This window comes from Dufourea novaeangliae, unplaced genomic scaffold (genome assembly GCF_001272555.1).
Source record: "Dufourea novaeangliae isolate 0120121106 unplaced genomic scaffold, ASM127255v1 scaffold246, whole genome shotgun sequence".
Lineage (NCBI taxonomy): Eukaryota > Metazoa > Arthropoda > Insecta > Hymenoptera > Halictidae > Dufourea > Dufourea novaeangliae.
In genome coordinates, this window is record NW_015374139.1 from 1 (window position 1) to 23,639 (window position 23,639).

General features: G+C 41.8%; 6 protein-coding genes across 6 annotated transcripts; 3 read left to right on the forward strand and 3 right to left on the reverse strand.

Annotated features, from left to right (window-relative positions):
• Positions 1 to 472: 472 nt before the first annotated feature.
• Positions 473 to 1,928, forward strand: LOC107191361 (MOB kinase activator-like 4). Its single transcript, XM_015580387.1, has 4 exons — positions 473 to 595; positions 1,020 to 1,393; positions 1,471 to 1,605; positions 1,685 to 1,928. Exons 1-4 carry the CDS (start codon positions 536 to 538, stop codon positions 1,779 to 1,781), a joined length of 666 nt encoding a protein of 221 aa, XP_015435873.1. The 5' UTR covers positions 473 to 535; the 3' UTR covers positions 1,782 to 1,928.
• A 1,845-nt stretch (positions 1,929 to 3,773) lies between these two features.
• LOC107191334 (ribonuclease P protein subunit p25-like protein) lies at positions 3,774 to 19,500 on the reverse strand. The gene is made up of 5 exons (XM_015580344.1): positions 19,359 to 19,500; positions 4,511 to 4,624; positions 4,248 to 4,426; positions 4,060 to 4,170; positions 3,774 to 3,993 (listed from the first exon to the last, which is right to left on the reverse strand). Exons 2-5 carry the CDS (start codon positions 4,622 to 4,624, stop codon positions 3,774 to 3,776), a joined length of 624 nt encoding a protein of 207 aa, XP_015435830.1. The 5' UTR covers positions 19,359 to 19,500.
• On the forward strand, positions 8,250 to 11,428 carry LOC107191333 (aromatic-L-amino-acid decarboxylase-like). Its single transcript, XM_015580343.1, is given in 14 exon segments — positions 8,250 to 8,450; positions 8,577 to 8,690; positions 8,863 to 8,914; positions 9,091 to 9,161; positions 9,261 to 9,367; positions 9,369 to 9,435; positions 9,530 to 9,655; positions 9,933 to 10,171; positions 10,264 to 10,438; positions 10,527 to 10,692; positions 10,757 to 10,809; positions 10,890 to 11,087; positions 11,089 to 11,168; positions 11,290 to 11,428. Coding segments are annotated over 14 exon segments (1,788 nt in total).
• Positions 14,923 to 16,963, forward strand: LOC107191336 (tyrosine decarboxylase-like). Its single transcript, XM_015580346.1, is given in 3 exon segments — positions 14,923 to 15,123; positions 15,453 to 15,816; positions 15,818 to 16,963. Coding segments are annotated over 3 exon segments (1,551 nt in total). The 3' UTR covers positions 16,804 to 16,963.
• LOC107191335 (peptidyl-prolyl cis-trans isomerase H) lies at positions 18,264 to 18,818 on the reverse strand. Its single transcript, XM_015580345.1, has one exon. The coding sequence runs from the start codon at positions 18,816 to 18,818 to the stop codon at positions 18,264 to 18,266; it is 555 nt and encodes a 184-aa protein (XP_015435831.1).
• A 696-nt stretch (positions 19,501 to 20,196) lies between the features above and the next one.
• On the reverse strand, positions 20,197 to 23,476 carry LOC107191332 (zinc finger protein 420-like). The gene has a single exon (XM_015580342.1). It carries the CDS (start codon positions 23,061 to 23,063, stop codon positions 20,256 to 20,258), a length of 2,808 nt encoding a protein of 935 aa, XP_015435828.1. The 5' UTR covers positions 23,064 to 23,476; the 3' UTR covers positions 20,197 to 20,255.
• Between the last annotated feature and the right edge of the window lie 163 nt (positions 23,477 to 23,639).

Here is a 23,639-nt window from a genome sequence, read left to right on the forward strand (position 1 = left end):
CTGTCATATTTATCCCTGAACCTTAAACTGAAGCATCGGATATTTTTATTCCCGTCAAATCATATAGATACATGCAATATAAATGAAATATATAACACTTCATTTGTGCTAATAATACTCAGAATTCATGCTTTATCGGTAACGAAACAATGAAGAATAATGAATAACTTAATGTTTATAAATTATAATTTACATGTTACCTAGCAAATCATTCTTTTAGAATTTCTTGTTTTTTCTACTGATTTTTACAAACACGAATAGTAATGTAATTCATCGTAAAATCATATTGAATACGTTTTTCTGTTTAAAGATCAAGGACTTACGATCGCAGTGAGCAAATTCACTCAAGATAAAAAAATCGCAATCACGGTCACACGACCGTGATCGTGATTCTGCGATCACTGTGATAAATCACCGTTAGTGATTTTGCACGCCATCTCTAGTCGCTACTCTCTAGGCGGACATTACGACACATCAGATCTTTTTATTTGATCCGATCAAACGTGCACGCTGATCAAGTGCAACAACTGGCAAAATGAAGATGGCGGACGGACCTACAATCCTCAGAAGAAATAGGCCCGGAACAAAAGCAAAGGTTAATAATGACGTTATTTTCGTTAACGATTTATGGCCATCATATATCCCATGTTATTATCCAATGTATGTTCCGTTCTACGGGGCGTACTTGCAGAAACATTCGAACGCGTCCCTGACATGTCTGATGAAAATCAATGAACGGTCTACAAAACAAGCAACTGTTTACACATTCTAATAATATATATTATCCTGTTTAATCTGTCCCGTGTGTTTATTAATATATAGATTCTTTATGATCTGTAACACGAATTTAGGTTAATTAGGTGTTGCAAATATCTTTCATGTTACGCCCTAATAATAAACATGCAAATGTTTGACAGGTAATCACGTAGTGCATCATTACTGTTTTGTGATAAGAAAGGGAGTAAAAGTAATCATTGGATGTTTATATACTTTTGTGATTCGAAATGTCATTTGTTTAGGATTTCTGTAGATGGCCGGATGAACCATTTGAGGAAATGGACAGCACATTGGCCGTGCAACAATATATTCAACAGATGATCAGAAGAGAACCTGCCAATGTTGATTTAATACTCAAAATGCCAGATGCACAAGATGAAGCTGTATGGAAATATGAGCACCTCAGACAATTTTGTATGGAGTTAAATGGTTTAACAGTGAGACTGCAAGAAGAATGTCATCCAGAAATTTGTACTCAAATGACAGCTACCGAACAATGGATATTCTTGTGTGCTGCACATAAGACACCCAAGGAATGTCCAGCTATTGATTATACAAGACACACACTTGACGGTGCAGCTTGTTTGCTTAACAGTAACAAATATTTTCCCAGCAGGTAGGATAAGTAGTTATACGTAAAAGAAAAAGTCATTTGTAATTATTACAGTTACACGTGTTTCCAATTCGTTTCAGAGTGAGTATCAAGGAATCTTCAGTTGCTAAGCTGGGATCTGTTAGTCGCAGGGTTTACAGAATCTTTTCTCATGCATACTATCACCACAGAATAATATTCGATGAGTTTGAGAATGAGACTTTTCTGTGTCGCAGGTACAGCAAATAATTTTGCATTTTCTACATGTTATGTTGTTTTATCTATTTTGTCACTGAGTTAGCCTTCTTGTTGCAGGTTTACAGCATTTGTAACAAAGTACAGTTTGATGTCAAAAGAAAGTTTGATAGTACCAATTATGGAAGAGGATGGAACCACAGAAAGTGAAGCTTAGAGTCTGAATGTTTATTTATATTGCCCAAAACTGATTTGCCAGATATAGAGAAATCATTGGTAACATTAAAATACTGCTGAAATACCACTTGACGTAGTTCCATGTGTGACAAGAGTATTGGAAACGTGTCGGTAATTATACCACCTAAATCGCTATGTGAATTTCTAAATTTAACACTAGGATACTTCTCCTCAATGTCTTCTAAAAACAATTCACTATGTAAAGAAATTTTTCATGCTTACTCGTAATGTTTACAGTGTACGTTTGCTATTATAATGTGTAAGATTTATAGTGTATGAGATAATTGAAATAATGAAACAAACTGTTACTAAGTCTTTTTATATGAAGATGTAGTTCTTTTTTTGTTATTTTTTTTATAATGTATTTAATCTGAGATAATTCTGTGTCATTGAATTCTTGCTCATATAAGTATTGTATTAATAACAAGAAGTTCGGGTCAAATGTTTTTTTTGTCGAAGTTTCTGTAGTATTGCACATTTTTGTAAAAATATTTGATTTTATTTAAATTATTAATTATAGATGAAGTTCGAAAAACTGTTTTCATATTGAGTTGTTTCATTTATATAATTAAGTGTAAATTATATCTAAATTAATAAGTAAGATTAATCGACTGATTTTTAAGACAGTTTTCTTTTAAAGAATTCGTGATGAAGAAATAGATTTATCCAGTATAATATAAAGTAATTCATCGATATGATGTAATTATAATCACAATATTAGACGAATTCTTATTCACCATTATTATCAATGTCAGTGATGGTAATAAATGTTGTAGTGTTCTTATTTATATCATATCTATCTCGTGTGGTAACAAACCTGGAACATTAAGCTTCTCTCCCGTTGTTGACGATATATCACAGTTCAAAGAAGTTACATTTCAATTGTCTCACCTGTTAGACATAAGGATAATGTGTGTGGTTCTGACATATTGCCAGGGCTTTTGCATTTATAAAAGTAAGGCTAGGGAATTCGAGTAAACGTGAAGCACTTTTGTAAATTCATTACTTATCATTTCGTTAACTCATTAGACACAGAAACACTTTTCAATCTCAGACAACTCAACTTTTAAATGTAAGTAATCTTAATCCCTAACGAAAAGTTATATTTTAAGTTATATTTTATTTTGTGCGACATTAAAAAGAAACAACATTGTCTCGTAATCATTTAAGCAAGTTCGGATAATTATACATTGACAATTTTATACAACCATCAGACACAACGTTGAAAGCATTCCCTAGTTTTTTTTACTAGACAAAGCAATATCAGTGGCGGATGATCGTCTACATCACTGCCGAATATATAAGCTCTACTGGATAGACTTCACACCAGCGATTAATGTAATATTAAATGAATATACAGTTTGTTATGCCGTTTAAGGAAACTTTCCTATGCTTGTACGAATTTGATACGATATCATCGAAAAACTGTTTCGACAACTGTAAAACATTCTGTTTGCCATTATGATCAACTTGTGAACAACACAAGTTTCAAACAGTACCACTTTCTTTTGACGAAATATCGTAATAGTTTGCACTGTTACGGTACAATTGCGATGTGGTAGAATAATCACTTTTTTGAAACTACGCAAACGAATTCACGCATATGGGCACTGAAAACTTTCGTACTACGTATAAGCTCGCGATGTTCATGCATACCTGTTATAACATTGTACATATAAATGATGTGTAAATAAGAAACTTTGAGAATATTCATTAACAGGATGTCTACAGGAATATATTGTTATGCGATCCACTTCTGTAACGAATGTGCATCTACTGACTAAGAATAAACTTTCTACTTAATACAAAACCTCAGTCTATCGAATATCCTCACGAATAATATCAAAACTGGAGGAAAAGGAATATTCTCGATCGAAGGAAACCGGTTAATTTTCAGTTCACACTTGCATCTCGATGATTTTTAATTGAGTTTTACTAAACAATGCCATTTACGTACTTCCCTTCTACCTCATTATCGATTATCGTTTCTTCGCTTTTTATTTTTCTTCGGCGGTGCTTCTGTTTGCTGCTCTTTTTTCGGCCTTTTCTGACCAGTTCTCAACCCCATCGCCGCGAATTCCTCGGCATCGATGCAGGTCACATTACTACCAGCCTCCTTGCTCCCTCCTTTCTTCCCATTTTTCGGTTCTTGTCCATTCAAGAATTCCCCGCGATCGTCGGGTGCCTGATAGCTATGTAATCCCCGGAAGACACCGTAAACAATAGCAAATAAAACAAAAAGAAATTCAATTTTTTACCCGGGTTCCGTGTTATCCTTCACGTCTTTCGTCAGTGAGATGTATATTTCCGGTACGTGACGGGTATCCGTTTTGGTGCCCTCTTCATTCTCCGTTTTAGACTTTTCTGATCTGGAATTGTAATTACAATTGAAGATTCAAACAGTAACCATAAAACCCTAACAATATCGTTCCCGACGAGTCCTCACCGAGTGTAACGCAATTTTGTGATCTGGTGAAGTCCTTCGTGTTTCTGTTTGAACAGTTCCGCGCAAGAAATAGCCTTTCCAACCCCGTGACCCGCCGACGTCCACACGACACTGCCGTAATTCGGAAATTCCTTCAGTGCGTATCCAAGAACGTTTCGAATCTTGGTGCCGCTTTTCACCTGTAAAATCCCCGATTAAGTCACGTTACCGAGTTCGCGCTAACGTTAAACAAGTTCCGTTTTCATCCACCGTTACGGACTCACGCGCATTAAAAGAAACTTCTCCGGTAAATTAGGTACAGGGACATCGGAAACCTCTGGCTCCTCCCTCAAGTTCTTCGTCCACTTCTTTTTCTTTTTTAACTTCGACCTGCCCATCTGGAAGTATTAAATGACCGGCTTATTAATCACGAGTCCAACATCCAATTAATCTTCCTCGAACTACGGGAATAGAAGTCGCGAGAATGCCGTTTCAAGGGATGAAAGGAGGCGACGCCAATCCGACAGTAGGTCACGATCTCCCTAACTATCGCCGGAAACCATTCATGGAACTCGGAACTTGTACAGTCTTCCACAGAACTCGTTTCAGGTCTCGCTGTCCCCCATGAAACATGGTTTAAATGTGTTTTTGCTGAACTTGGCCTACAATTTCATCGACTACCACGTATACAGGTTCCTCCTTACCGTGACTGTCCTCTCATTAATCTGTACAATTTAATTACCAAGATGAACGCACACGCAGATTTCTTCGTCAACAACGTTTAGCCTCGTCCGAACGAAACAAGAAAAGGATATTCCAATGGGTATGTGGACGTAAGTATATCTGACCCACCGTTTTTAATTTCTTTCTGCAAATATTCAACAAGAAATACTTCATCGGAAGGCAAACTTTGGCTCCGTTCGGCCCCATCAATTTCATTTCGATGATCGTCAATTAATATTGGGGGCAAGAGAGGTGCATGCAGGGCGCAGCACCTCGATAAAGTTCGCGGATCGATATAATTTCCGGAATTCCGAGGCGAGCTTGAAAAAAGCTGCTCGGAGAGGGGGATCCCCGTATGGAAGGCCCCATCAATATTTTCCAATCAGCATTCGATTGCACGGTACATCCCTACCCGACCGCACCTTCGTCAAGGGGGTGTAAAAGGGTGCTTTCTCGGCAGTGTAGGCGTGCGTATGGTGGTGGTATGCGGCATAGCCGGCATAGCGCCGCGACGCCAAGACGCCATATTGCATTATTAAGCGCCCCTGCCAGTACCTCGCTCCTGCATTCCAGCATTATGAACGTTTTTATCCCTAAAGGGCGTCGTTTCACCTTACGCGGTCCGAGCTATTCAATGAACGATGACCACGTTCGACTGATCCCCAGGAGTTCGATGCACCGTTTTTTCGAGTCCGATGGGTTTGAATTTTGAAAAGTTAAGCTGGAGCAAGGGAGATGGTATAGAGGCACGCTGTAGTATCCAAAGCCAGACGCGAAGAATCGTTTGGGTTTTTCTTTGGATACTACACAAGTGATGCGGATTTCAATGACCCCCTTAAATGAGCTGGTCAGGTAGATATACATAGGGGAAGATTGCACCATTGCCTAAGGTGGACCACTACTGTAACTCGTCACATGTAATGTCAATTTGCAGTGTGTGATAGACAATATGCGTTGGTTATATATAAATTAGTTAATGTGATCATCACTATCATACACATATTGTCTACATTGCGTACTTACAGATGACAAGTTGCATTAGTGGTCCAACCTAGGCGATGGTCAAAATTCGGCAACCTTCCCCTAATATCTGACCGACATTGTAAACAAGCTGACATGCAACAGATGAAAACATCTGTGGTCAGATGGACCCTTAACCACGGCCTGATCGATTCCCAGCAATTCATAAACACCCTAGTTGAGCAAAGAAACGCGCATAAAGGTCTGGGACCTAAAGGATAGTCGATATACCATTCGACTGCACCTAAAAGAACAACAACTATGATATTTCTATTATACAGCTAGTCCTCTGACTTCGTCAGGTATATAGTGACACCACCGTCCATCGTGGATCGATTCCCTTTAAAGATTTAACTGAGTTTCTTGAAGCTACCCCTAGTTCCGTGTCTAGGACAGAAATCATTATTCGCCCCTATATAGGTCTGTCATGCTATTCGCCCATGTAGTACACAAGCAGTCGTGGGGCCACTGCAATTCGATCATCGAACGGTGGCTCCTCGTGCGTGTTTCCTCTAAAAATGACAAGAAAGAAGCAATCCACATTTTTAGGGGCCAGGTGTTAACCGGAAGTGAACGCGGTTAAGAAGTTCTAACGATCTAATTTCGAGCGGTCAATCGGGGACACGTTTAACGTGCGCGTAGGATTCTTGTGAGAAAAAAAAAGGAGAAACGTGGAAGAAAAGGTCAAGGATTTCGAGGACTTTCGGGAGGGGGATCTCTCTCGAACCAGCCGCGGAGGGACATTCTGCGTCTGACACCTTCTTAACGATGCTTACGCGCGCTCTTCCGCCGCCGTAATAAACCATCGCGCGCTCCTAGAAGACCGGCTTCCAATTTATTCGAGTGGCCAGCCACACCGTGGTGAAGATGCTCGACGACTTGGTCGCGTTTCGAGACCTTTCTCCGGTAGAATTCTGCTCGAACCGGTGTTCGACCGATTCTATGCATACTTCCGCGTTTCGATCAAGGAGGCGGAGGGTAGTGATGAGATTTCTCGTCACGGAAACTTTCGACGCCCCTTTTTGATTTGAATTTTCAGTGACTTTTAGTGACTCATCCTTCACCGTGGATTGTATATGCACCTTTCCTATATATTTATCGAAACACACGTTGTTCGGTAGCAACGAACAGGGGGACGTTCGAACGATCCTCCTCCGTTACATAAGGTGGCTCGATCAAATTGCACATGGGGTGGTGAGTAGTCAGCGGATTATCAGGTACATTTCGTCTCACGGAAGTGACATCAGCGAAGGAACTTCCCCTGAGTCCAGGATTCGATCCTCGTTCGGGGGACATCTGCCGTCGATTATACCCCGTCGTACTTTCCTACAAGGCGTGTGTACAGCACGTGTTGTCGTGTCCCCGATAAAACTCGGTCACGATCCTACACGGCGGATATTGCCGGGATTATTTTCCAAGTTTCGGGGTAGTCGTTGCATTATCCACTCGTGTAATCGCCCCGTTGCCGCGTAACAGTTATTAAAGAGCCGACTGACGGAACGCCAAGAATGAGCTTACTTAGGCGGACGAGAGAGCCCCGACGATGGGTTCCCGCGTGTCTATTTCAAGCATCCCCTTGACGGAAATTGTACCATCGCGGCGGCACACATAGATCCGCCTCCGTGTGCCCTCACCGTTCCGTGTCCTTTCGCCTCGAGGATCCTCTCCCCCTCCTGAAGGAAGAAGATCGCTTGTTGGAAGGAAGCGCGTTTGCGCACCAGTCGGAGGAGGACTTTTTCTGGCTCTCGCGGCCAGGATCCTCGATATATCCACGGTGGTTAGAGGAACTGGGGATTGTTCGGCGGTGGCTCATCCGACGTGGACCCCGGATTGGACGCAAGCCCCCGTTACACCACATCCATCCCTCGTCGTCTGTGACTAGCAACAGGTAGGAATGAGTTCACCGTGCACCCAGGTGGGAGGGACCATACATTTCTTCGGGGATTTGTAGGACACTCTTGTTGTAAAGTGAATAGGAGAATGTTCTAAACAGGAAGATCCTAGAGTTGTATACGGCTAAATTTTTCTTTCTCTTGAGAAATAGTGTCTGTGGTTGTACGGGATGTACACATACCGTCGAGAATCGATGAAAGACGATGTAGTTTGTGCTGGAGAATAAAGTGAAGAAACGTAGTCATTCCTCTGTTCGGGGATCGGTGATTAGGTCTGGGCCAGTACGTGATCCTTTATTTGAAAGAAGATTGATATCCGAAGATATTGTGTTGTTACTATTAAAGGTGCCCTCGAGAGCTCCAACCGAGAGAGTGAATAATATCGGCCATGGACATCCAAGAGTTTCGTGTCCGCGGCAAGGAGATGGTGGAATACATTTGCGAGTTTATGAGCAATATCCACAGCCGGAGAGTAACGCCGGACGTTGGACCCGGATATTTGAGACCGTTGCTACCGTTGGAACCGCCGCAACAGCCGGAGCCGTGGGAAGACATTATGAAGGATGTTGAATCGAAGATCATGCCTGGGGTAAAAGCGGAAAGAACGATTTTTTTTTCTTTATACCGTGGTCCTCTCGAGATCGATACGAAAGCAATCGACGCCGGTGGTGTAGAACCGCACGAAGCATTTCTTTTTTTTCTTCTTTTTCTGTAGATTACCCACTGGCAACATCCGAGATTTCACGCTTATTTCCCGGCCGGGAACTCCTTTCCGTCGATCCTCGGCGACATGCTTTCGGACGCGATAGGCTGCATTGGATTCTCATGGGTGAGCTTTCGGATCTTTTTCCATTTTTATCTGTCCTTGGAACCGTCCTACGTACGAATCCGATTCCTCCGAACAGAATTCCGGAGTGTACGCCGTCAGCGGTGACGGATCGATCGGTAATTATTTGCTCTGATCGTCAAATGGTGACTAACGACATTGTTGTTTGTTCTAGGCGGCCAGTCCGGCCTGCACAGAGCTGGAAACGATAGTCTGCGATTGGTTTGGTAATGATAACGTTCCTCCAATATATACAGGGTGGTCAATTTAAATCGACAACATGTCGTTAACAGTTTCGGAGATACTCGTGTGGGTCGATTTAAATGGGACACCCTGTATATACTACAAATAAGAAACTTAACAAACCCGATTAAAATATTTTCTGAATTTTCACGAATCCCAGGCAAGGCTATCGGTCTTCCGACGGACTTTCTGTACTTTAATCCGGGTAGCAAGGGAGGAGGTGTGATACAGGTAACAACTCTCTTCATCACCACCTCTTCCGTGAACGGTGTTTTTCGTGTAAAAGAAGTATATATCGAAAGAAATGTCGTTTTTACATTCGACATTTAGGGTTCAGCCTCGGAGTGCGTGTTGGTGTGCATGCTGGCGGCCAGAGCGCAAGCGATCGCTAGGCTGAAGGAATCGCCAGCGCATTCGCATCTGGACGAAACCGCTCTTCATCGTGAAACTTCGAATTCTGGAGCCTGACGAGAAGAGCGTGCTTCGCGGCGAAACTCTGCGTCAGGTGCCTTCTTATCGTTCTTCCTGTGATCGATGATAACTCCTGGTACACCTCCCGTAATTCCTCGATAATTCCAATGATTCAATTCTTTTAATAGGCAATCGAGGCGGACACTGCCGAGGGGTACATCCCGTTCTTCGTCTCCACCACCCTCGGCACCACCGCTTGCTGTTCCTTCGATAATCTCAAGGAAATCGGCCCGATTTGTAAAAAATACCCTGGCGTAAGGCGATCGCTTTTAACCACTAGTGTACTGGGTTGTACAGTAAATCATTGATGAGTGCTCGAAGGCTCTTCGGCACTGACAAGGAGAGATCCCCAGGTGTAACGCTGACCTTTTAACACTAAACCTACCCCTTCGAAAAGGTAGGAATTAGAACGACAAAACCGGTCATTTGTCCGGTCGTGGTAGGTTTAATGTTTTGCCTTTGAACACTCATCGAGGATTTACCGTATTCTTTTTTATCGGATAATTCGAGGTTCACATTTTCTTTTGGCAGGTGTGGTTGCACGTGGACGCAGCGTACGCGGGTAACGCGTTTATTTGTCCGGAATTGAAGTACCTGATGGCCGGTATCGAGTACGCGGACTCCTGTAACACGAACACCAATAAGTTCCTGTTGACGAACTTCGATTGCTCTTGCCTATGGGTACGGGACAGATTCAAGCTGACCAGCGCGCTCGTCGTCGATCCGCTTTATCTTCAACACACTCACGCGGACACGGCGATCGATTACAGGTGTGACAATAATTATCTGTCCCATGTAGATTCTTCGTCTTTGGTCTTGTAATTATTTTCTTTTGTGATATCCTTTTATACACCTTTCACAGGCACTGGAGCATACCTCTGAGCCGACGATTCCGTTCCTTGAAGCTTTGGTTCGTCCTGAGAAGCTACGGTATATCCGGTCTGCAGGCCTATATAAGAAACCATATCGAGTTAGCGAAAAGATTCGAGGCACTGGTCAAAAAGGACAGCAGGTTCGAAGTGTGCAATGAAGTGGTGGTGAGTTGTTACCTCGTACAAGCGCCCTCCAAGTGATAAAAGGGGCTTAACGTCGCGATATACCTTAATTGGTCTCGAATCCTCTTAGTTGGGACTTGTGTGCTTTCGCGCGAAGGGCTCCGACAAGCTGAATCAGAAGCTTCTGAGCACCATAAACGACTCGGGGAAGCTACACATGGTCCCGGCCAGAGTGAATCAACGTTTCACCATTCGTTTCGCTCTCGCCGCTCCCAACGCCACTGCAAACGACGTCGGTGAGTTCCCGTTGTTCTCTCGTGATTCCGTTTTGTACACGTTGTAACATTTTTAACATCGTAGACACGGCCTGGAGTATCATAACCGACTATCTGGCCGAGTTATTGGAGTCCAAGGCAAGTGAAACACCCGATCGTACTCTTGTTCTCGTAGTCTCTTCGCGTGTTCCAAGTGTTCTTACGTTTTGAAATTCCAGGACGTTATGGACGAACTGGCGGACATCCGTGAGAAGAAGAGGAAGGCGACTCTGGAACAAAGGAGGTCCTTCTTCGTTCGTATGGTGTCCGATCCCGCGATTCAGCCTGGATTCACGAAAACCCCGAACAGGACTGGAGCGAAACTGGACACGCAGGCGACGATCGGCGGTATTGGATCGAATCCAAATCCTACGACGTGAGATTCCAAAATTTTTAGTACCATTGCGTGTACTGATGCAGGCGAAAGACGCTGCTGATACTAGCGAGCTGTCTCTGAGGTACGTGACAAAGAGGCTCTCGAAGAAACCTTCCCTTTTCCCCGAATTTAAAATACATTCATAACAATCAATACAATGTAACAAATCAAGAAATGGTGTTTAAGGGTATACCTCATTTCAGATTCCGTCATCTGGACACGATGGTCCGTTTGAAGGCAGGCAGTACCGGAAGTCGTCGGGGTAGCAGCAACGGCTGTAGCCCAGAGCCTTCACCATCCGGTTCGCCGTCGCGCGGGAGATCGCCGAACGGGAGGGCGTAAAGCGTCCTCTCTTTTCCCATCTCGTTTATCCCATTTTCGAACACGTTTCTCCAGGTGCACTGGTATTCACCAGAAACGGAATTCGAGATTCCCCCCGCCTGAATCCGCGAGTACTGCCGACGAAACCGTCGAGAGAACGAAGTTCCCGTGTGAGCCGATAGAGGATTGACCCGCGAATTCGAACTTGAGAAACCTACAAATTATAAGTCCATCCATGGGGGTATGTATGGATCGTCGATGGCGCGTCTTGATAGTGTCGTTCATCGAGCACTTCTCTCCAAAATGGAGGTCGGGCGTCGAGCCACCCCATCGAGGCAACGTCTGACGATGGATTACCGTATGCTCGAACGCGTCTACGCTCGATAAATAACAAGTGTACACATCTTTACTCGCCTATCGATCTGTTTATATAGATGCGCTCCGTTTGGATCGCGACGGAATCACGTGGACGTGCCGCGTACACACAAGATTCTCCTGTATGTACATACGTCGACTCTGCGAGCGATCTCAGAATCAAACGACCGCGTTATAAATGAAAATTAACCGGTCCCTTTGAATTAGAAATAAAAAAAGGAGGCAAGAAACCGGGGGGAAGAATTCATGGTGTCTGGGATCGCGAAAACTAGGGGTCAGAAAATAAAGTCCCGTTTTCGCGACGATCGAAAAGATTTTCGGCGGGGGTGTCAACGGATCGAGCAATACGATGCACCTGGACAGTGCTGTCCGTTTTTACACGGTCTCACGTTCCTTCATCTTTGTCCCCAACGTTCAACGCTCCGAGCAATACGTGACATTTATCCGGCTCCGTTTACGATTCACGCTTCAAACGCTCCGTTTTACGCAGAGAAAAATCGCGAGCCGATTCTCCGTCGTGGAATTATGACGCCTGTGTTCCGTCGTTGCGCGTACGTGATCCACGGGGCTCACGTCAAGCGATACACGCGCGAACGTAATCGACTTACGTGGGAAGTTACGCTGGGAATGTGTCGATTAATCGAGTGAATATTTCATCCTACGACGCCTGGGAAGAAGATCGCAGAAATTAAGGGGATGGGGGAGGGGCGATCGTGGAGGAGAGATATTTAGGAGATACGTCGAAGGCACGATCGCAACGATCTAACGGTTAATGTTACCACATACCCTGTCTGCAACCCTTCGAATAAACTGCTCAAGATAATTAGAAGACATTCCACTCGAGTGACCCAGTTCGTCTGGGGTATACCATTCAAAAACCTCCAATATGCTATGTGAAACCAGGAAATTCAATAAAAATATTACCGTACCAAATATATAGGTATACATCTTAGGTGTACAAATTAATTTGTGCCCTTCTTTTCATAGATGTTTCGTTTATTTACAATCTAGTCATGAAAATATTCATCATTTTCTGCACACTTTCCGCCATTTCTAGGCCAGTTGGCTAACACCCCTCTCGAAGAAATGTTGGTGATTTTGAGTCGATAATTAATTGTGGGGACCACGAATTAATTTGTACACCTAATACATATATACATATACTTTCATCCCCTAATGGTCCCAGTGTCAGTTTCCTTAAAATCGAATTCGATACCTTAATTGCTTCGAGGTCTTTTCCCTTTTTTTTGTATTAATCCCTCGATAAAAATGTAAGGACCAACGGGGTGGTCGGTGGTGGGATTAATTAATTCGAACGAGATCGCCAGGCATCCCCGGGAATAGGCTTGATTGAGAATCCAATCCGAAAACTACGGTCGGGAGGAGACCATGCGTGAAGGTGGTGGACGGATAGAAAACCGTGCATCACACCCGGTTCCCGTGTGTGTGTTACAAAGATTGACCGGTGACCTGTCACCGCTTCTCTACGGGGTGTTGTAAATGTAGGTGAAGAGTAAACGTCTATTTATAAACGGGGCAGGGAGGGGAAGGATGGATGGGGCTGGTCGAGTTTACTCCCCGTGGCATCGTCGACAACAGGCTGTGGTTTATTCGACGACCCCCTCGCGGCGCCATCACCATTGATGACACCCTTCTCGCGAAATTTCGTTGATATATATGTATATGTATATTTCGGGGATCGATCCATACGATGAGGAAGGGAATCAATTTTGGGAGGGGATTAAAGTAAGACCCTGGTGTTAATCGATACGTGACTTCGATTTCCTGAAGAAACAGTAAGAATAATAAGGCAAAGAAGCTAAATTCAAATGTTTCGAAGTCGAATGGAAGTCCGTTGAATAACCTAACTACGTTCAGGTGTTACGAAATCGAATCGAAATCTGTTGAATAGCCTAAAAGAGGTGAATCAGGTGTTTCGAAATAGAATCGAAATCTGATGAATAAGCTATCCTAGAAAACTAATCTCTGTCCGGCGATTCTCGTGGAAAAAAAGATTTATACATTATAGAACAAATGAATTAAATAATTAAATGTCTGCAATTTGATGCGCGTGAGATGAATTCTCGAAGACTCGCGAGAAAATATGGAAGAAGGGTAAAGAACGGCGACCTTTTTGATCGCCATTCGGTTCGCAAACAGCTATCAAAAGGCCATTGCTGCTACGAGGAAGAATGAAGTAGCTAAATTAAAAATGCTCGCGATCGCCGAAGCTCCGCCTTAATTTTATCTGCGTGAAGCAGGGATGTACGAAGAGGAGGCCGCGCAATAAAACTGACCGGCGCTTTGGCAGGTGCTACCAGTCTCGGTTCCAACGCGGGACGAACCTGTTACGTGTTGTTCCCCTCTGAAGCTCTCAGTTTTTCCAACGCACTGATTTTTACCACCATCACGGAACCAGAACGTGTTCGGTTTGAGGAGCCGTGTAGTATAGTCAAAAGTGTGGATGGGTTTTGTCGGTAGTAAAAACAAAACACAAATAAATAAAGTGAGTGAAACTATTAAAACTTTATAGAGCTTTAAGCCTCGCTCGACGCAACACTGAGATACGCGGAGGGGTAGTTCGATCCGCGTGCACGTTAAATCGACGACGAAAAAAGATACACACGATTCGTTTGTAACGCTCGGTGTATCGAAAAGAAGACGCGTGTGTGTGTGTGTGTGTGTGTGTGTGTGAACAATTAAGTACGAATGTAAAAAATAACTTAATCGAAAATGAGACGATTAAACATGTAAAATTATTCAATGTAAAATCCTTTTTACATTAAGCCTCTTTTTTCAACGTATAAGACTTATACTATAAACAAGATTTAAGGGTTATAGTTATACCATAAGTATTAGATATTGTACAGAAACGTGTAAACGAGATCCATCCTTCCGAATTCGAGGATCGAAATCTCATCCTCCCGTGACCCTTCTTTTTCACGGAAGCAATCGAATTATTCCGGCGCGAAATATTTTCTTTCATCGCGAATGAAGCTCGTTTGAATTCCGCGTGTCGCGATAAAAGTCAGCGAAAACCGTTCGCGAATCACGTACACGCCCGAACGTGCTTAATCGAGTCTGAATTATACGAAACGGCCACCTTACAGAATTCCATTCCAGCCGGCGACTATACTACCATGAACATCGATGAGTTTCAAGTACGCGGCAAGCAGATGGTAGAATACATCTGCGAGTATCTACGAACGTTAGAAGGGAAGAGGGTGACCGCGAACGTGGATCCCGGCTACCTGAGACCGCTTCTACCCAAGGAAGCGCCGGCGAAAGGGGAGTCCTGGGACGCCATAATGCGAGACGTCGAATGCAAGATAATGCCCGGGGTAAGTACATCCAGCCGAGGCGGGATTATCGATTCCGACCTCTATTCGATGTTAATAATATTCGCGAACACGAAAAAAATAGTAAAAAGTAAGGCGACCGTGAACGGTCACGTTCTTTCCCCCTCGTGGAGCATATTCTCCGCTTGTTGTTCCCACTTTCATGGATCTCGAAGACCGAAATGAAGTTTATTCCCTACAGAGTGATCGACGAAGTTGCTTTAAACAGAATTAAATCCAAACGTTATACAAGTTTGCATGTACGAGTGTTTTTCATGTGTCTGGTTAAAATGATAAATTAATAAAGAAAGCTTCGAACGCTATTCTTTTAGATCACTCACTGGCAACATCCACGGTTCCACGCGTATTTCCCATCCGGGAACTCGTTTCCCTCGATTCTCGGGGACATGTTATCCGATGCGATCGGCTGCATCGGATTCTCTTGGGCGGCCAGCCCTGCTTGCACCGAACTGGAAACGATCGTGCTCGACTGGTACGCGAAGGCGATAGATCTGCCACGGGAGTTTCTGTCCGAGCACAAGGCCTCGAAGGGCGGTGGAGTGATACAGGGTTCCGCATCGGAGTGTATTCTGGTCACGATGCTGGCTGCGCGTACCCAAGCGATCCGAACGTTGAAGGAACAGGACCCGAACACCGAGGACTCGGCGTTTCTGCCGCGATTGGTCGCCTACTGTTACGATCAGGGAGGATGTGGCGAACGGTTTGGTCCCGTTCTTCGTCTCCACCACCCTCGGCACGACAGGATCTTGTGCGTTCGACAATCTGGTGGAGATCGGCCCAGTGTGTAAACTGTATCCGAACATCTGGCTGCACGTGGATGGCGCTTACGCCGGTAACGCGTTCATCTGCCCAGAAATGAGACCGCTGATGGCCGGTATACAACACGCGGACTCGTTCAACACGAATCCAAATAAATGGCTGTTGGTGAATTTCGATTGTTCCTGCCTTTGGGTGAGGGACAGGGTGAAATTGACGTCGGCCCTGGTCGTCGATCCTCTATATCTTCAACACGCCAGGTCCGGCGAGTCCATAGACTATCGGCATTGGGGTATTCCGTTGAGCAGACGTTTCCGGGCGCTGAAACTGTGGTTCGTGATGAGATCGTACGGTATAACCGGATTACAGAAGTACATAAGAAATCATATCAGGCTCGCGAGACGGTTCGAGACGCTGATGAAGAAGGACAAGCGGTTCGAGATCACGAACGACGTACGAGTGGGTCTGGTCTGCTTCAGATTGAAGGAGAGCGACGAGATCAATCAGGAGTTGTTGGCGAACATCAATGCTTCCGGTAGGCTTCACATGATCCCGGCCAGGGTGATGGGCAAGTATATCTTGAGATTCTGCGTAATAAAGGAGAACGCCACTGATGATGACATCGATTATGCCGTGGATGTGATCGAGGAACACGCGACCGAGGTGATGCTCGCCCATTACGAGGGCACCGAGGACGAGTTCCGGGCTAAAGGGCCAAAGAGCCCGGCTGCGTTGGACAAGAAGCTGGTACGGAAGTTCAGTTTCACAAGGAGCGTGACCAGGGACGTATACAAACGGTCCATCTCGAAGTCGAGCCTCCACGACGGCGCCACGCCGATCATGGTCGTCGACGATAACTCGCAGGTCGACACTATTGAGGAAGACGTTTTCTGCAACAGCAGGTAGACCGCGCCTCAGCTCACGGTGCCCAAGAGGAGGGACCAGCTACTATCGCTACCGTGAGCTGCGGATGATGATGATCGGTATAATGTTGTTTCAGGTCGTGACGATCCCGACGATGATGATATCCGGATGATTCCGTGATTTTTGCGATAGCAAAACTGCCCCAACCCCCTCCACGATACCGACCGTGGAATGTATCACAGATACCGTGAATGTATCGTTATTATCCAGGTAGCGGTGTTGATTTGTTATGATGGATCACGGGGGATGATAATGTTGAAAAGGCTGCAAGGAAAAATATTTAAATGGACGATCGATATACATATAGGCGTTTTCGATATGTAGAGGATTGCGTAGCGCCTGCTGTTCGCGATGATGTTTTCTTTGACGTTACTTCGAGGCCGACACCTTTGAGAATTTGCCTCTCTGCACTGGATTTTGTGCAACGTAAGGGACAACACGGAGTTTTATTTTCGTATTTATTCCGTAATCGAGGTCGGAGATTCGTTTTTCGCGTTTTGTAGATCGTTTCATCAACGAGAGCCACGGTGTGGCAAACTCGTCGGTACACGTTGTGTCGTATATGATTTCCTGTTGACAGGATTCGAGACGGATGTAATCGTACGTAGTGTAAGCAGTTTATCGATACGTGTAATAATTTCGTGCATATAAGAAATGAATACGTAGTTTTTATTTGAAATGATAAGACTCGCTGTTTTAAGTACATCGATAGAGGCATTAAATTATTTAACGAACGAATTAGGTACGAATATACACGTAGCCGATAGTGTCCGATTTGATCGATGTAACTTGATATGAATGACCTAAAATTCACGGTTGGAATTTTGTCAATCGATGCGAATTATAGATTTAGATTACCACGTACCGTGCGTATTTCACTTTGAGTGTGTTACTTCCGAAGGGATCGAAAAAAAAGAGTATTTTAGAGTAATTCACAAGTAAGATTCGCGTTTGGATCTTCATCCAACATAATACCATATACATAGATTGTAAAGTGGAATATTTATTTCATATGTAAATCAAGCGTAATAAAATCGGAGTTCGTAAAACAACTTCTTTCACTTGATTTCATTTAAATCTATTTGATTGGTCATTAACTGGCTGATGAAAATTTAACATAATTCTTGAAACTACATACTGCAAAAATTATATAGTAAGAAGTACGAGTTGGTAACTGATCTATATCGATAACAAATTACAAGTTTCCTGTAGATAATTAGAGCTTGAAGCTAAACTGGTAATTGCAATTACCTATCAATTTACCTAAAAATTATATCCTATTATATAATGCTCGTTAAATCACAATCAAACCGTTCTTAATACAAAAAGTGGAAAGAAGTATTCAATTATAATACCATGTTTAATCTTACAAAATATAATACAATATTCATGGCATGTCTTATACACAGGTTCTGTATAAAAATATAAATTGCAGTTAGCTATTACATCTGTCCACATTGAGATATTGTCACAGGAATTTTTGGTTTATTGTTTGGTCCTGTAGGAACATTCTCCACTTTCCTCATAACTAGAAGTCCATCGATAACTCTTCCAAAGACAACGTGTTTGCCATCCAAGAAATTACATTTGGCACATGTAATGAAGAACTGACAACCATTGGTGTCTTTGCCACTGTTTGCCATAGATAATAATCCAGGAGAATCGTGTTTTAATGTGAAATTTTCGTCAGGGAATGTTCCACCACCATAGATGCTGATTACTCCAGTTCCATCGCCATTTACAAAGTCACCACCTTGGATCATAAAGTCCTTAATAACTCTGTGAAAAATAGCACCTTTGAAGCCTAATGGCACACCGTCCTTTCTGTATTCTCCAGTACAGAATTGTCGAAAGTTTTCTGAAGTCTTCGGACAGACGTCTTCAAAGAGTTCAAAGATCATTCGGCCAATTTCTGTTGTACCCACAGACACGTCGAAAAATACCACTGGGTTATTTGGATTTCGTAGCTGTGCTTGAATTTGATTCCACGTAGGCATGTTTGTATGCTTTGAAATTCAATCAAATCTTCTTATTTTGCTTCAATATTTCTTATTTTTCAATTGATTATTTGTTAAAATAAAACAGCGACGACATAACCTCTTTAATTTCTGTGAATATCCACGCTTCGTAGGATTGAGGTTAAAGCTACTTCGTTTTGAAATGTACTTCTCTTCAATTAAAAACTGCTTCAATAGAATATGCTTAGAATACAGTCTTTTTTATATATCTCTACTTTATTTATAATAAATATTCTGTTATCTTTACGCTTAAAAATCGAGATGTCACACAGGTTGACAAAATGTTTTCTGCACTGATGATGACAAGGGGAGAGAGATATTAAACGTAAAGTGGTGGTTAACATTTAGTTTAAAGTACAAATTGTTTTGAATTTTAAACGTTACGTTTTATAAATTAAGTTATATCTTTAAATACATAACGCGACAATATGTATTTACGCAATTTGAATGTTATAAAATTTGAAATCACGTGCGAATAAAATGTATTTACATTATTATTTCATAAATTTAGGTACTTACTTTTACATCAGACTTTCAATGAGATTTGATGATCAGTTATTGAAATCCCATAGCACGAACACAGTAAATATAAAACGTAATCGTAAAATATTTATTATTTATTTCACAAATTAACCTGCGCTTGTATTTCGTCCCGGCAACACGTTACTGTTCACGAAGTTGTTTGCAAAAGCGCGGGACGATTCAAAGATGAATCTAAATGTTACCTACGCAAATATATAATTTTCAAGCCAAAAATGAGAAAATAATACGTTTCGGTATAACGTAAAATAAAAAAATAAATGTAGAAAATAAAATGCACTTTATTTTCTTATTGCACTTCATACTCTACATTGTAAGTGACATTTGGTTCAATTGTAATTTGTGTATCGTAAAACGATACATAATAAATTTATTGCATCGTAAACAATACATAAATTAAAAGCGCCAAACAATTTATAAAACTGCATTAGGTAAATGTACATAAACCTCGGATTACTTTTTTCTTACGATATGTTTTCTTCCTTTCCTCTACCATAACCATTAATGTGTTTTACATGATGTACAAATATTTATCTATCCGATTTTATTTTAATACACGTACATTATTTAACCACATGTATAGTGTACGACCTAAGTGTGCAAAAGCATTTTGGGGAATTGTAAAACGAAAACGAATCAATTAAAAACGTATAAATATAATTGAAAATTCTCTGTCTTTCAATATCATTGCGTTTTTAAGAGACACATATGTAGAAAACTGGTGCCCTGCTACTACTATTGGAAATGATATTTAAATAGCTATATTTTACAATTGTTCTTTGAAACGAAAGTAATGTTGAAGTTCATTATTTTCTATATAGTCACATTAATAGCACGAGAATATCACAAACTCGGTTAGCAAAAAAATAACAATACTTATATGTGAATTTTAACGTGTTCCATTAACACGTTCTTGTCGTTGAAATCTTCACCACAGATACCACAGACAAATTCCTCTCCCTCATCGCTTTCCTGTTGATGATACTGTACAACTTGTATTACAGCTGTCTGAGATACTCCCTCTTGTATTAATGCTTCCTGCCCAATTTCAGTGGGATCTTTCATATTTTGATCTTCCCTAGTTGAATGATGAGTTACCATATCCATAGGTAAATCACTATTATGTATTTGTGCAATTTGACTGGAAAAGTTTTCATGGCTTTGAGGATTTGGTAGTGTCAAGACAGGCAATGACTCGTTCTGTTTTGATATTAAGTGTAAAGTATTGCTTTGTTTTGATGTTTGTATTAAATGCATTGTAGTTATTTCATGACTGGATGTAGGGTGAAGTCCACTTCCATCTGGTTCAGTGGGCACTATGTGAGTAGCATTATTCTGTTTATCAATAGTAATTATATTTAACGATTCCCTATGATTATGATCAGTTTGTGAAATGTGCATATTTTCATCTTGTTTCTCATTAACTATCAATTGTACATTATCAGGTTTCAGTTCTGATATTGCAATATAGTCTTCATTACGTTTTTCTGGAGTGACTACAAGAAAGGTACTATTTTGTTTATCACTTAAAAGTTGCTGACTATCTGACTTATCTGTCTCTGTAATAGACAGAAGTGCTTCATTCTGTTCTGCTTTAGAAATTATTCTGCTTCCAGCTGCATGTTTTCCTTGCAAGCTAGTACCTGCCGAGGCTCGTGATTTTTTCTTAGGTGGCTTGGGTTTTGGTGCATTGTTATTAGTTTTGGCTTTTGCTTCTGCTATCATTTGGTCAGAATGTTTAACAATATGTGCACACAGCTCATCTCGATCTTGATTCAATGCACCACATATAGGGCAAGGAAAAGGAGGTCCAGTTATTTCAGTTTCATTTTTCCCTGCTGCATGAACCCATCTGACATGTTCTCTTAGAACAACCTTTTGATTAAATGCTCTTGAACACAGAGGACAAACGTGAGGTCTCTCGCCTGTGTGAATACGTTCATGTTTTCTTAGAGTTCCACCATCTCTAAATGCTTTCCAACAGAATTTACAGCCATATGGTCTTTCTCCAGTGTGTGTTCGGTGATGGATTAAATACCCCTGCCTGGACGAAAATGTTTTGGAGCATGTATCACACTGAAAGTGAGCAGGACTTCCTGCATGAGTTCTGCCATGCTCCCAAAGCCCCTGACGAGACACAAAGCTTTTACCACATTCTGTACAAGTAAATGGAGAATCACCAGGATGTGCTGATAGTCTGTGTTCATCCAACTGGTTTTGTTTTTCATACTGAGAACCACATACCTCACAGGAATATGTCTTTTTTCTATGAATCCATTGGTGCCTGAACATTTTCTGTTTAGTGGTAAACTTTTTACCACATTCAGTACACGCATGTTTACCCCACTTATTGTTAGGTGCACCTTGGTCTATATTATTTTGCATCATTTTCTTTGCACAAGTTGTTTGATGAGTAGCTAAGTGATTTCCATCTTGGAACTGCTTATCGCAGTATTCACATTCCATCGGCATGTTCCAATTCTTAGATGCATGTATCTTTTCATGAGATACCAATGCTGTTGCTCTAGAAAAGCTGATTCCACAATGTCTACAAGTGTGCTGCTTTATACCATTCGTTTCAATTTCTGAATAACTCCTCCTGTTTTCAGTGTTGTATGACAGTGTTTCAACTTTTACCATTGCATCTGTGTTATTAAAAGAGTTCAGCGAAAGATTGTATTGTTGACTAACTTGATTATTTATATTACCCTGTTGAGTATATTCGAATTGTGTTACTTCCCCATTTGGCATTACGGTGAACTCATGAAGAGTATCCATTTTTTCTTGAGGATTAGATATTACATTAACTGCCGACTGTTCATTATGAAAATTATAAGACGGGACTGTCCATTGAACAGTATCATAAGTTTGTACACTTTGTACAGAAGACGATGGCACTTGATTATTTTGGGGCTCTGTTATATCTTCAGGCCACTTCCTGAATGTTTCCTCAGACTGTGATACATTGTTACCTTGTGACTGCATGATAGCACGACCAGCAACATAAGTGTGAATCTTCATATGATTAGATAAACTAGAAGGCCTCTGAAAATCTGCTCCACATATTGTACATTTATGAGGTCTCTCCACCTGGTGTACTTCTAACATATGACATTTTAAGCTGCTCTTTGAACGGAACAAGTTACCACAAGTTCTGCAAGCATGAGGTCGATCCACTTGATGACAAACCATGTGATTATTTAAGTCCATTTTCCTTTCAAATCGTTCCCCACAAGTCATACAAGACAATTTATTAGCATTACACATAGTGTGATGCTTAGCCATTTCTGCTTGCATAAAAAGGTTCGCGCAATTAGGACAAGATATTTTTTTGTCTTCAAAACAAGGATACATCCCACCAAGTTGTCTGAGTGCTTCCACAGCCATAGACTCATCGTCTCCAGAAGTATACTGCTGTTGTTCTTCCTGTTTAATGTATATTGGGTATACCACACGACTTTCATCTTCCTCATCAGAATGTTCAGCTAAAATTTCAACGGCAACCTGTGCCTCGGTGATACCAGCATTCACATCCGTAACAGATACTTCAGTAAGTTCTTCTTGAAGGACACACTCATTGACAGGTTCACATATCTCCTCGTGTGATATAATATTATCCTGAATACCATCATGCACCCCAGAAAGAGGGAACGTGACATACTGCTCATTCTCATGAGCTTCCATAGTGGAATATTTCGCATAAAACGCTACAATGTAACGATAAGTGAAACCTTTGTGGACCTAGTTTCACCTCATGTTAAGTTAGGTCTTGTCATCACTGATAACGTAGCGGTATTCGTCGATTCGTGTGAATACATTAGAAACCATTGTACTGTTCACATTTCACTCTTAATATTCTTTGGTAGATATAGTTGTTAAGAAATCTAACGCGTGTGTTTGCTCTCACTCCATAATCCAATACGGCGTACCGTTGAAAATGTTCTTTTTCATCGATCAACAACGAAATTGTGTATATGGAAATTCTATTATCACGAAATTACTTGCGTAAGAGCGTGCCTACGAAATTCGTTCTATGTGCGTTATTTAAATGATATTCAAATTTATAAATTCACCACCATTCGAACGATGGTGTAATAAGGTTATTTGCACAGAGTGCAGCAAATCGTGCGCCACCTGAAGTTACGGCGCGCTTTGCGCAATGTCCAAATGAAAATTTTGATATTTCATACAACCCGACGGACTAAACTTATAAATATTCAAATGTTTGTCAGAGAAGTGTATTATACTCACATGGCGTGG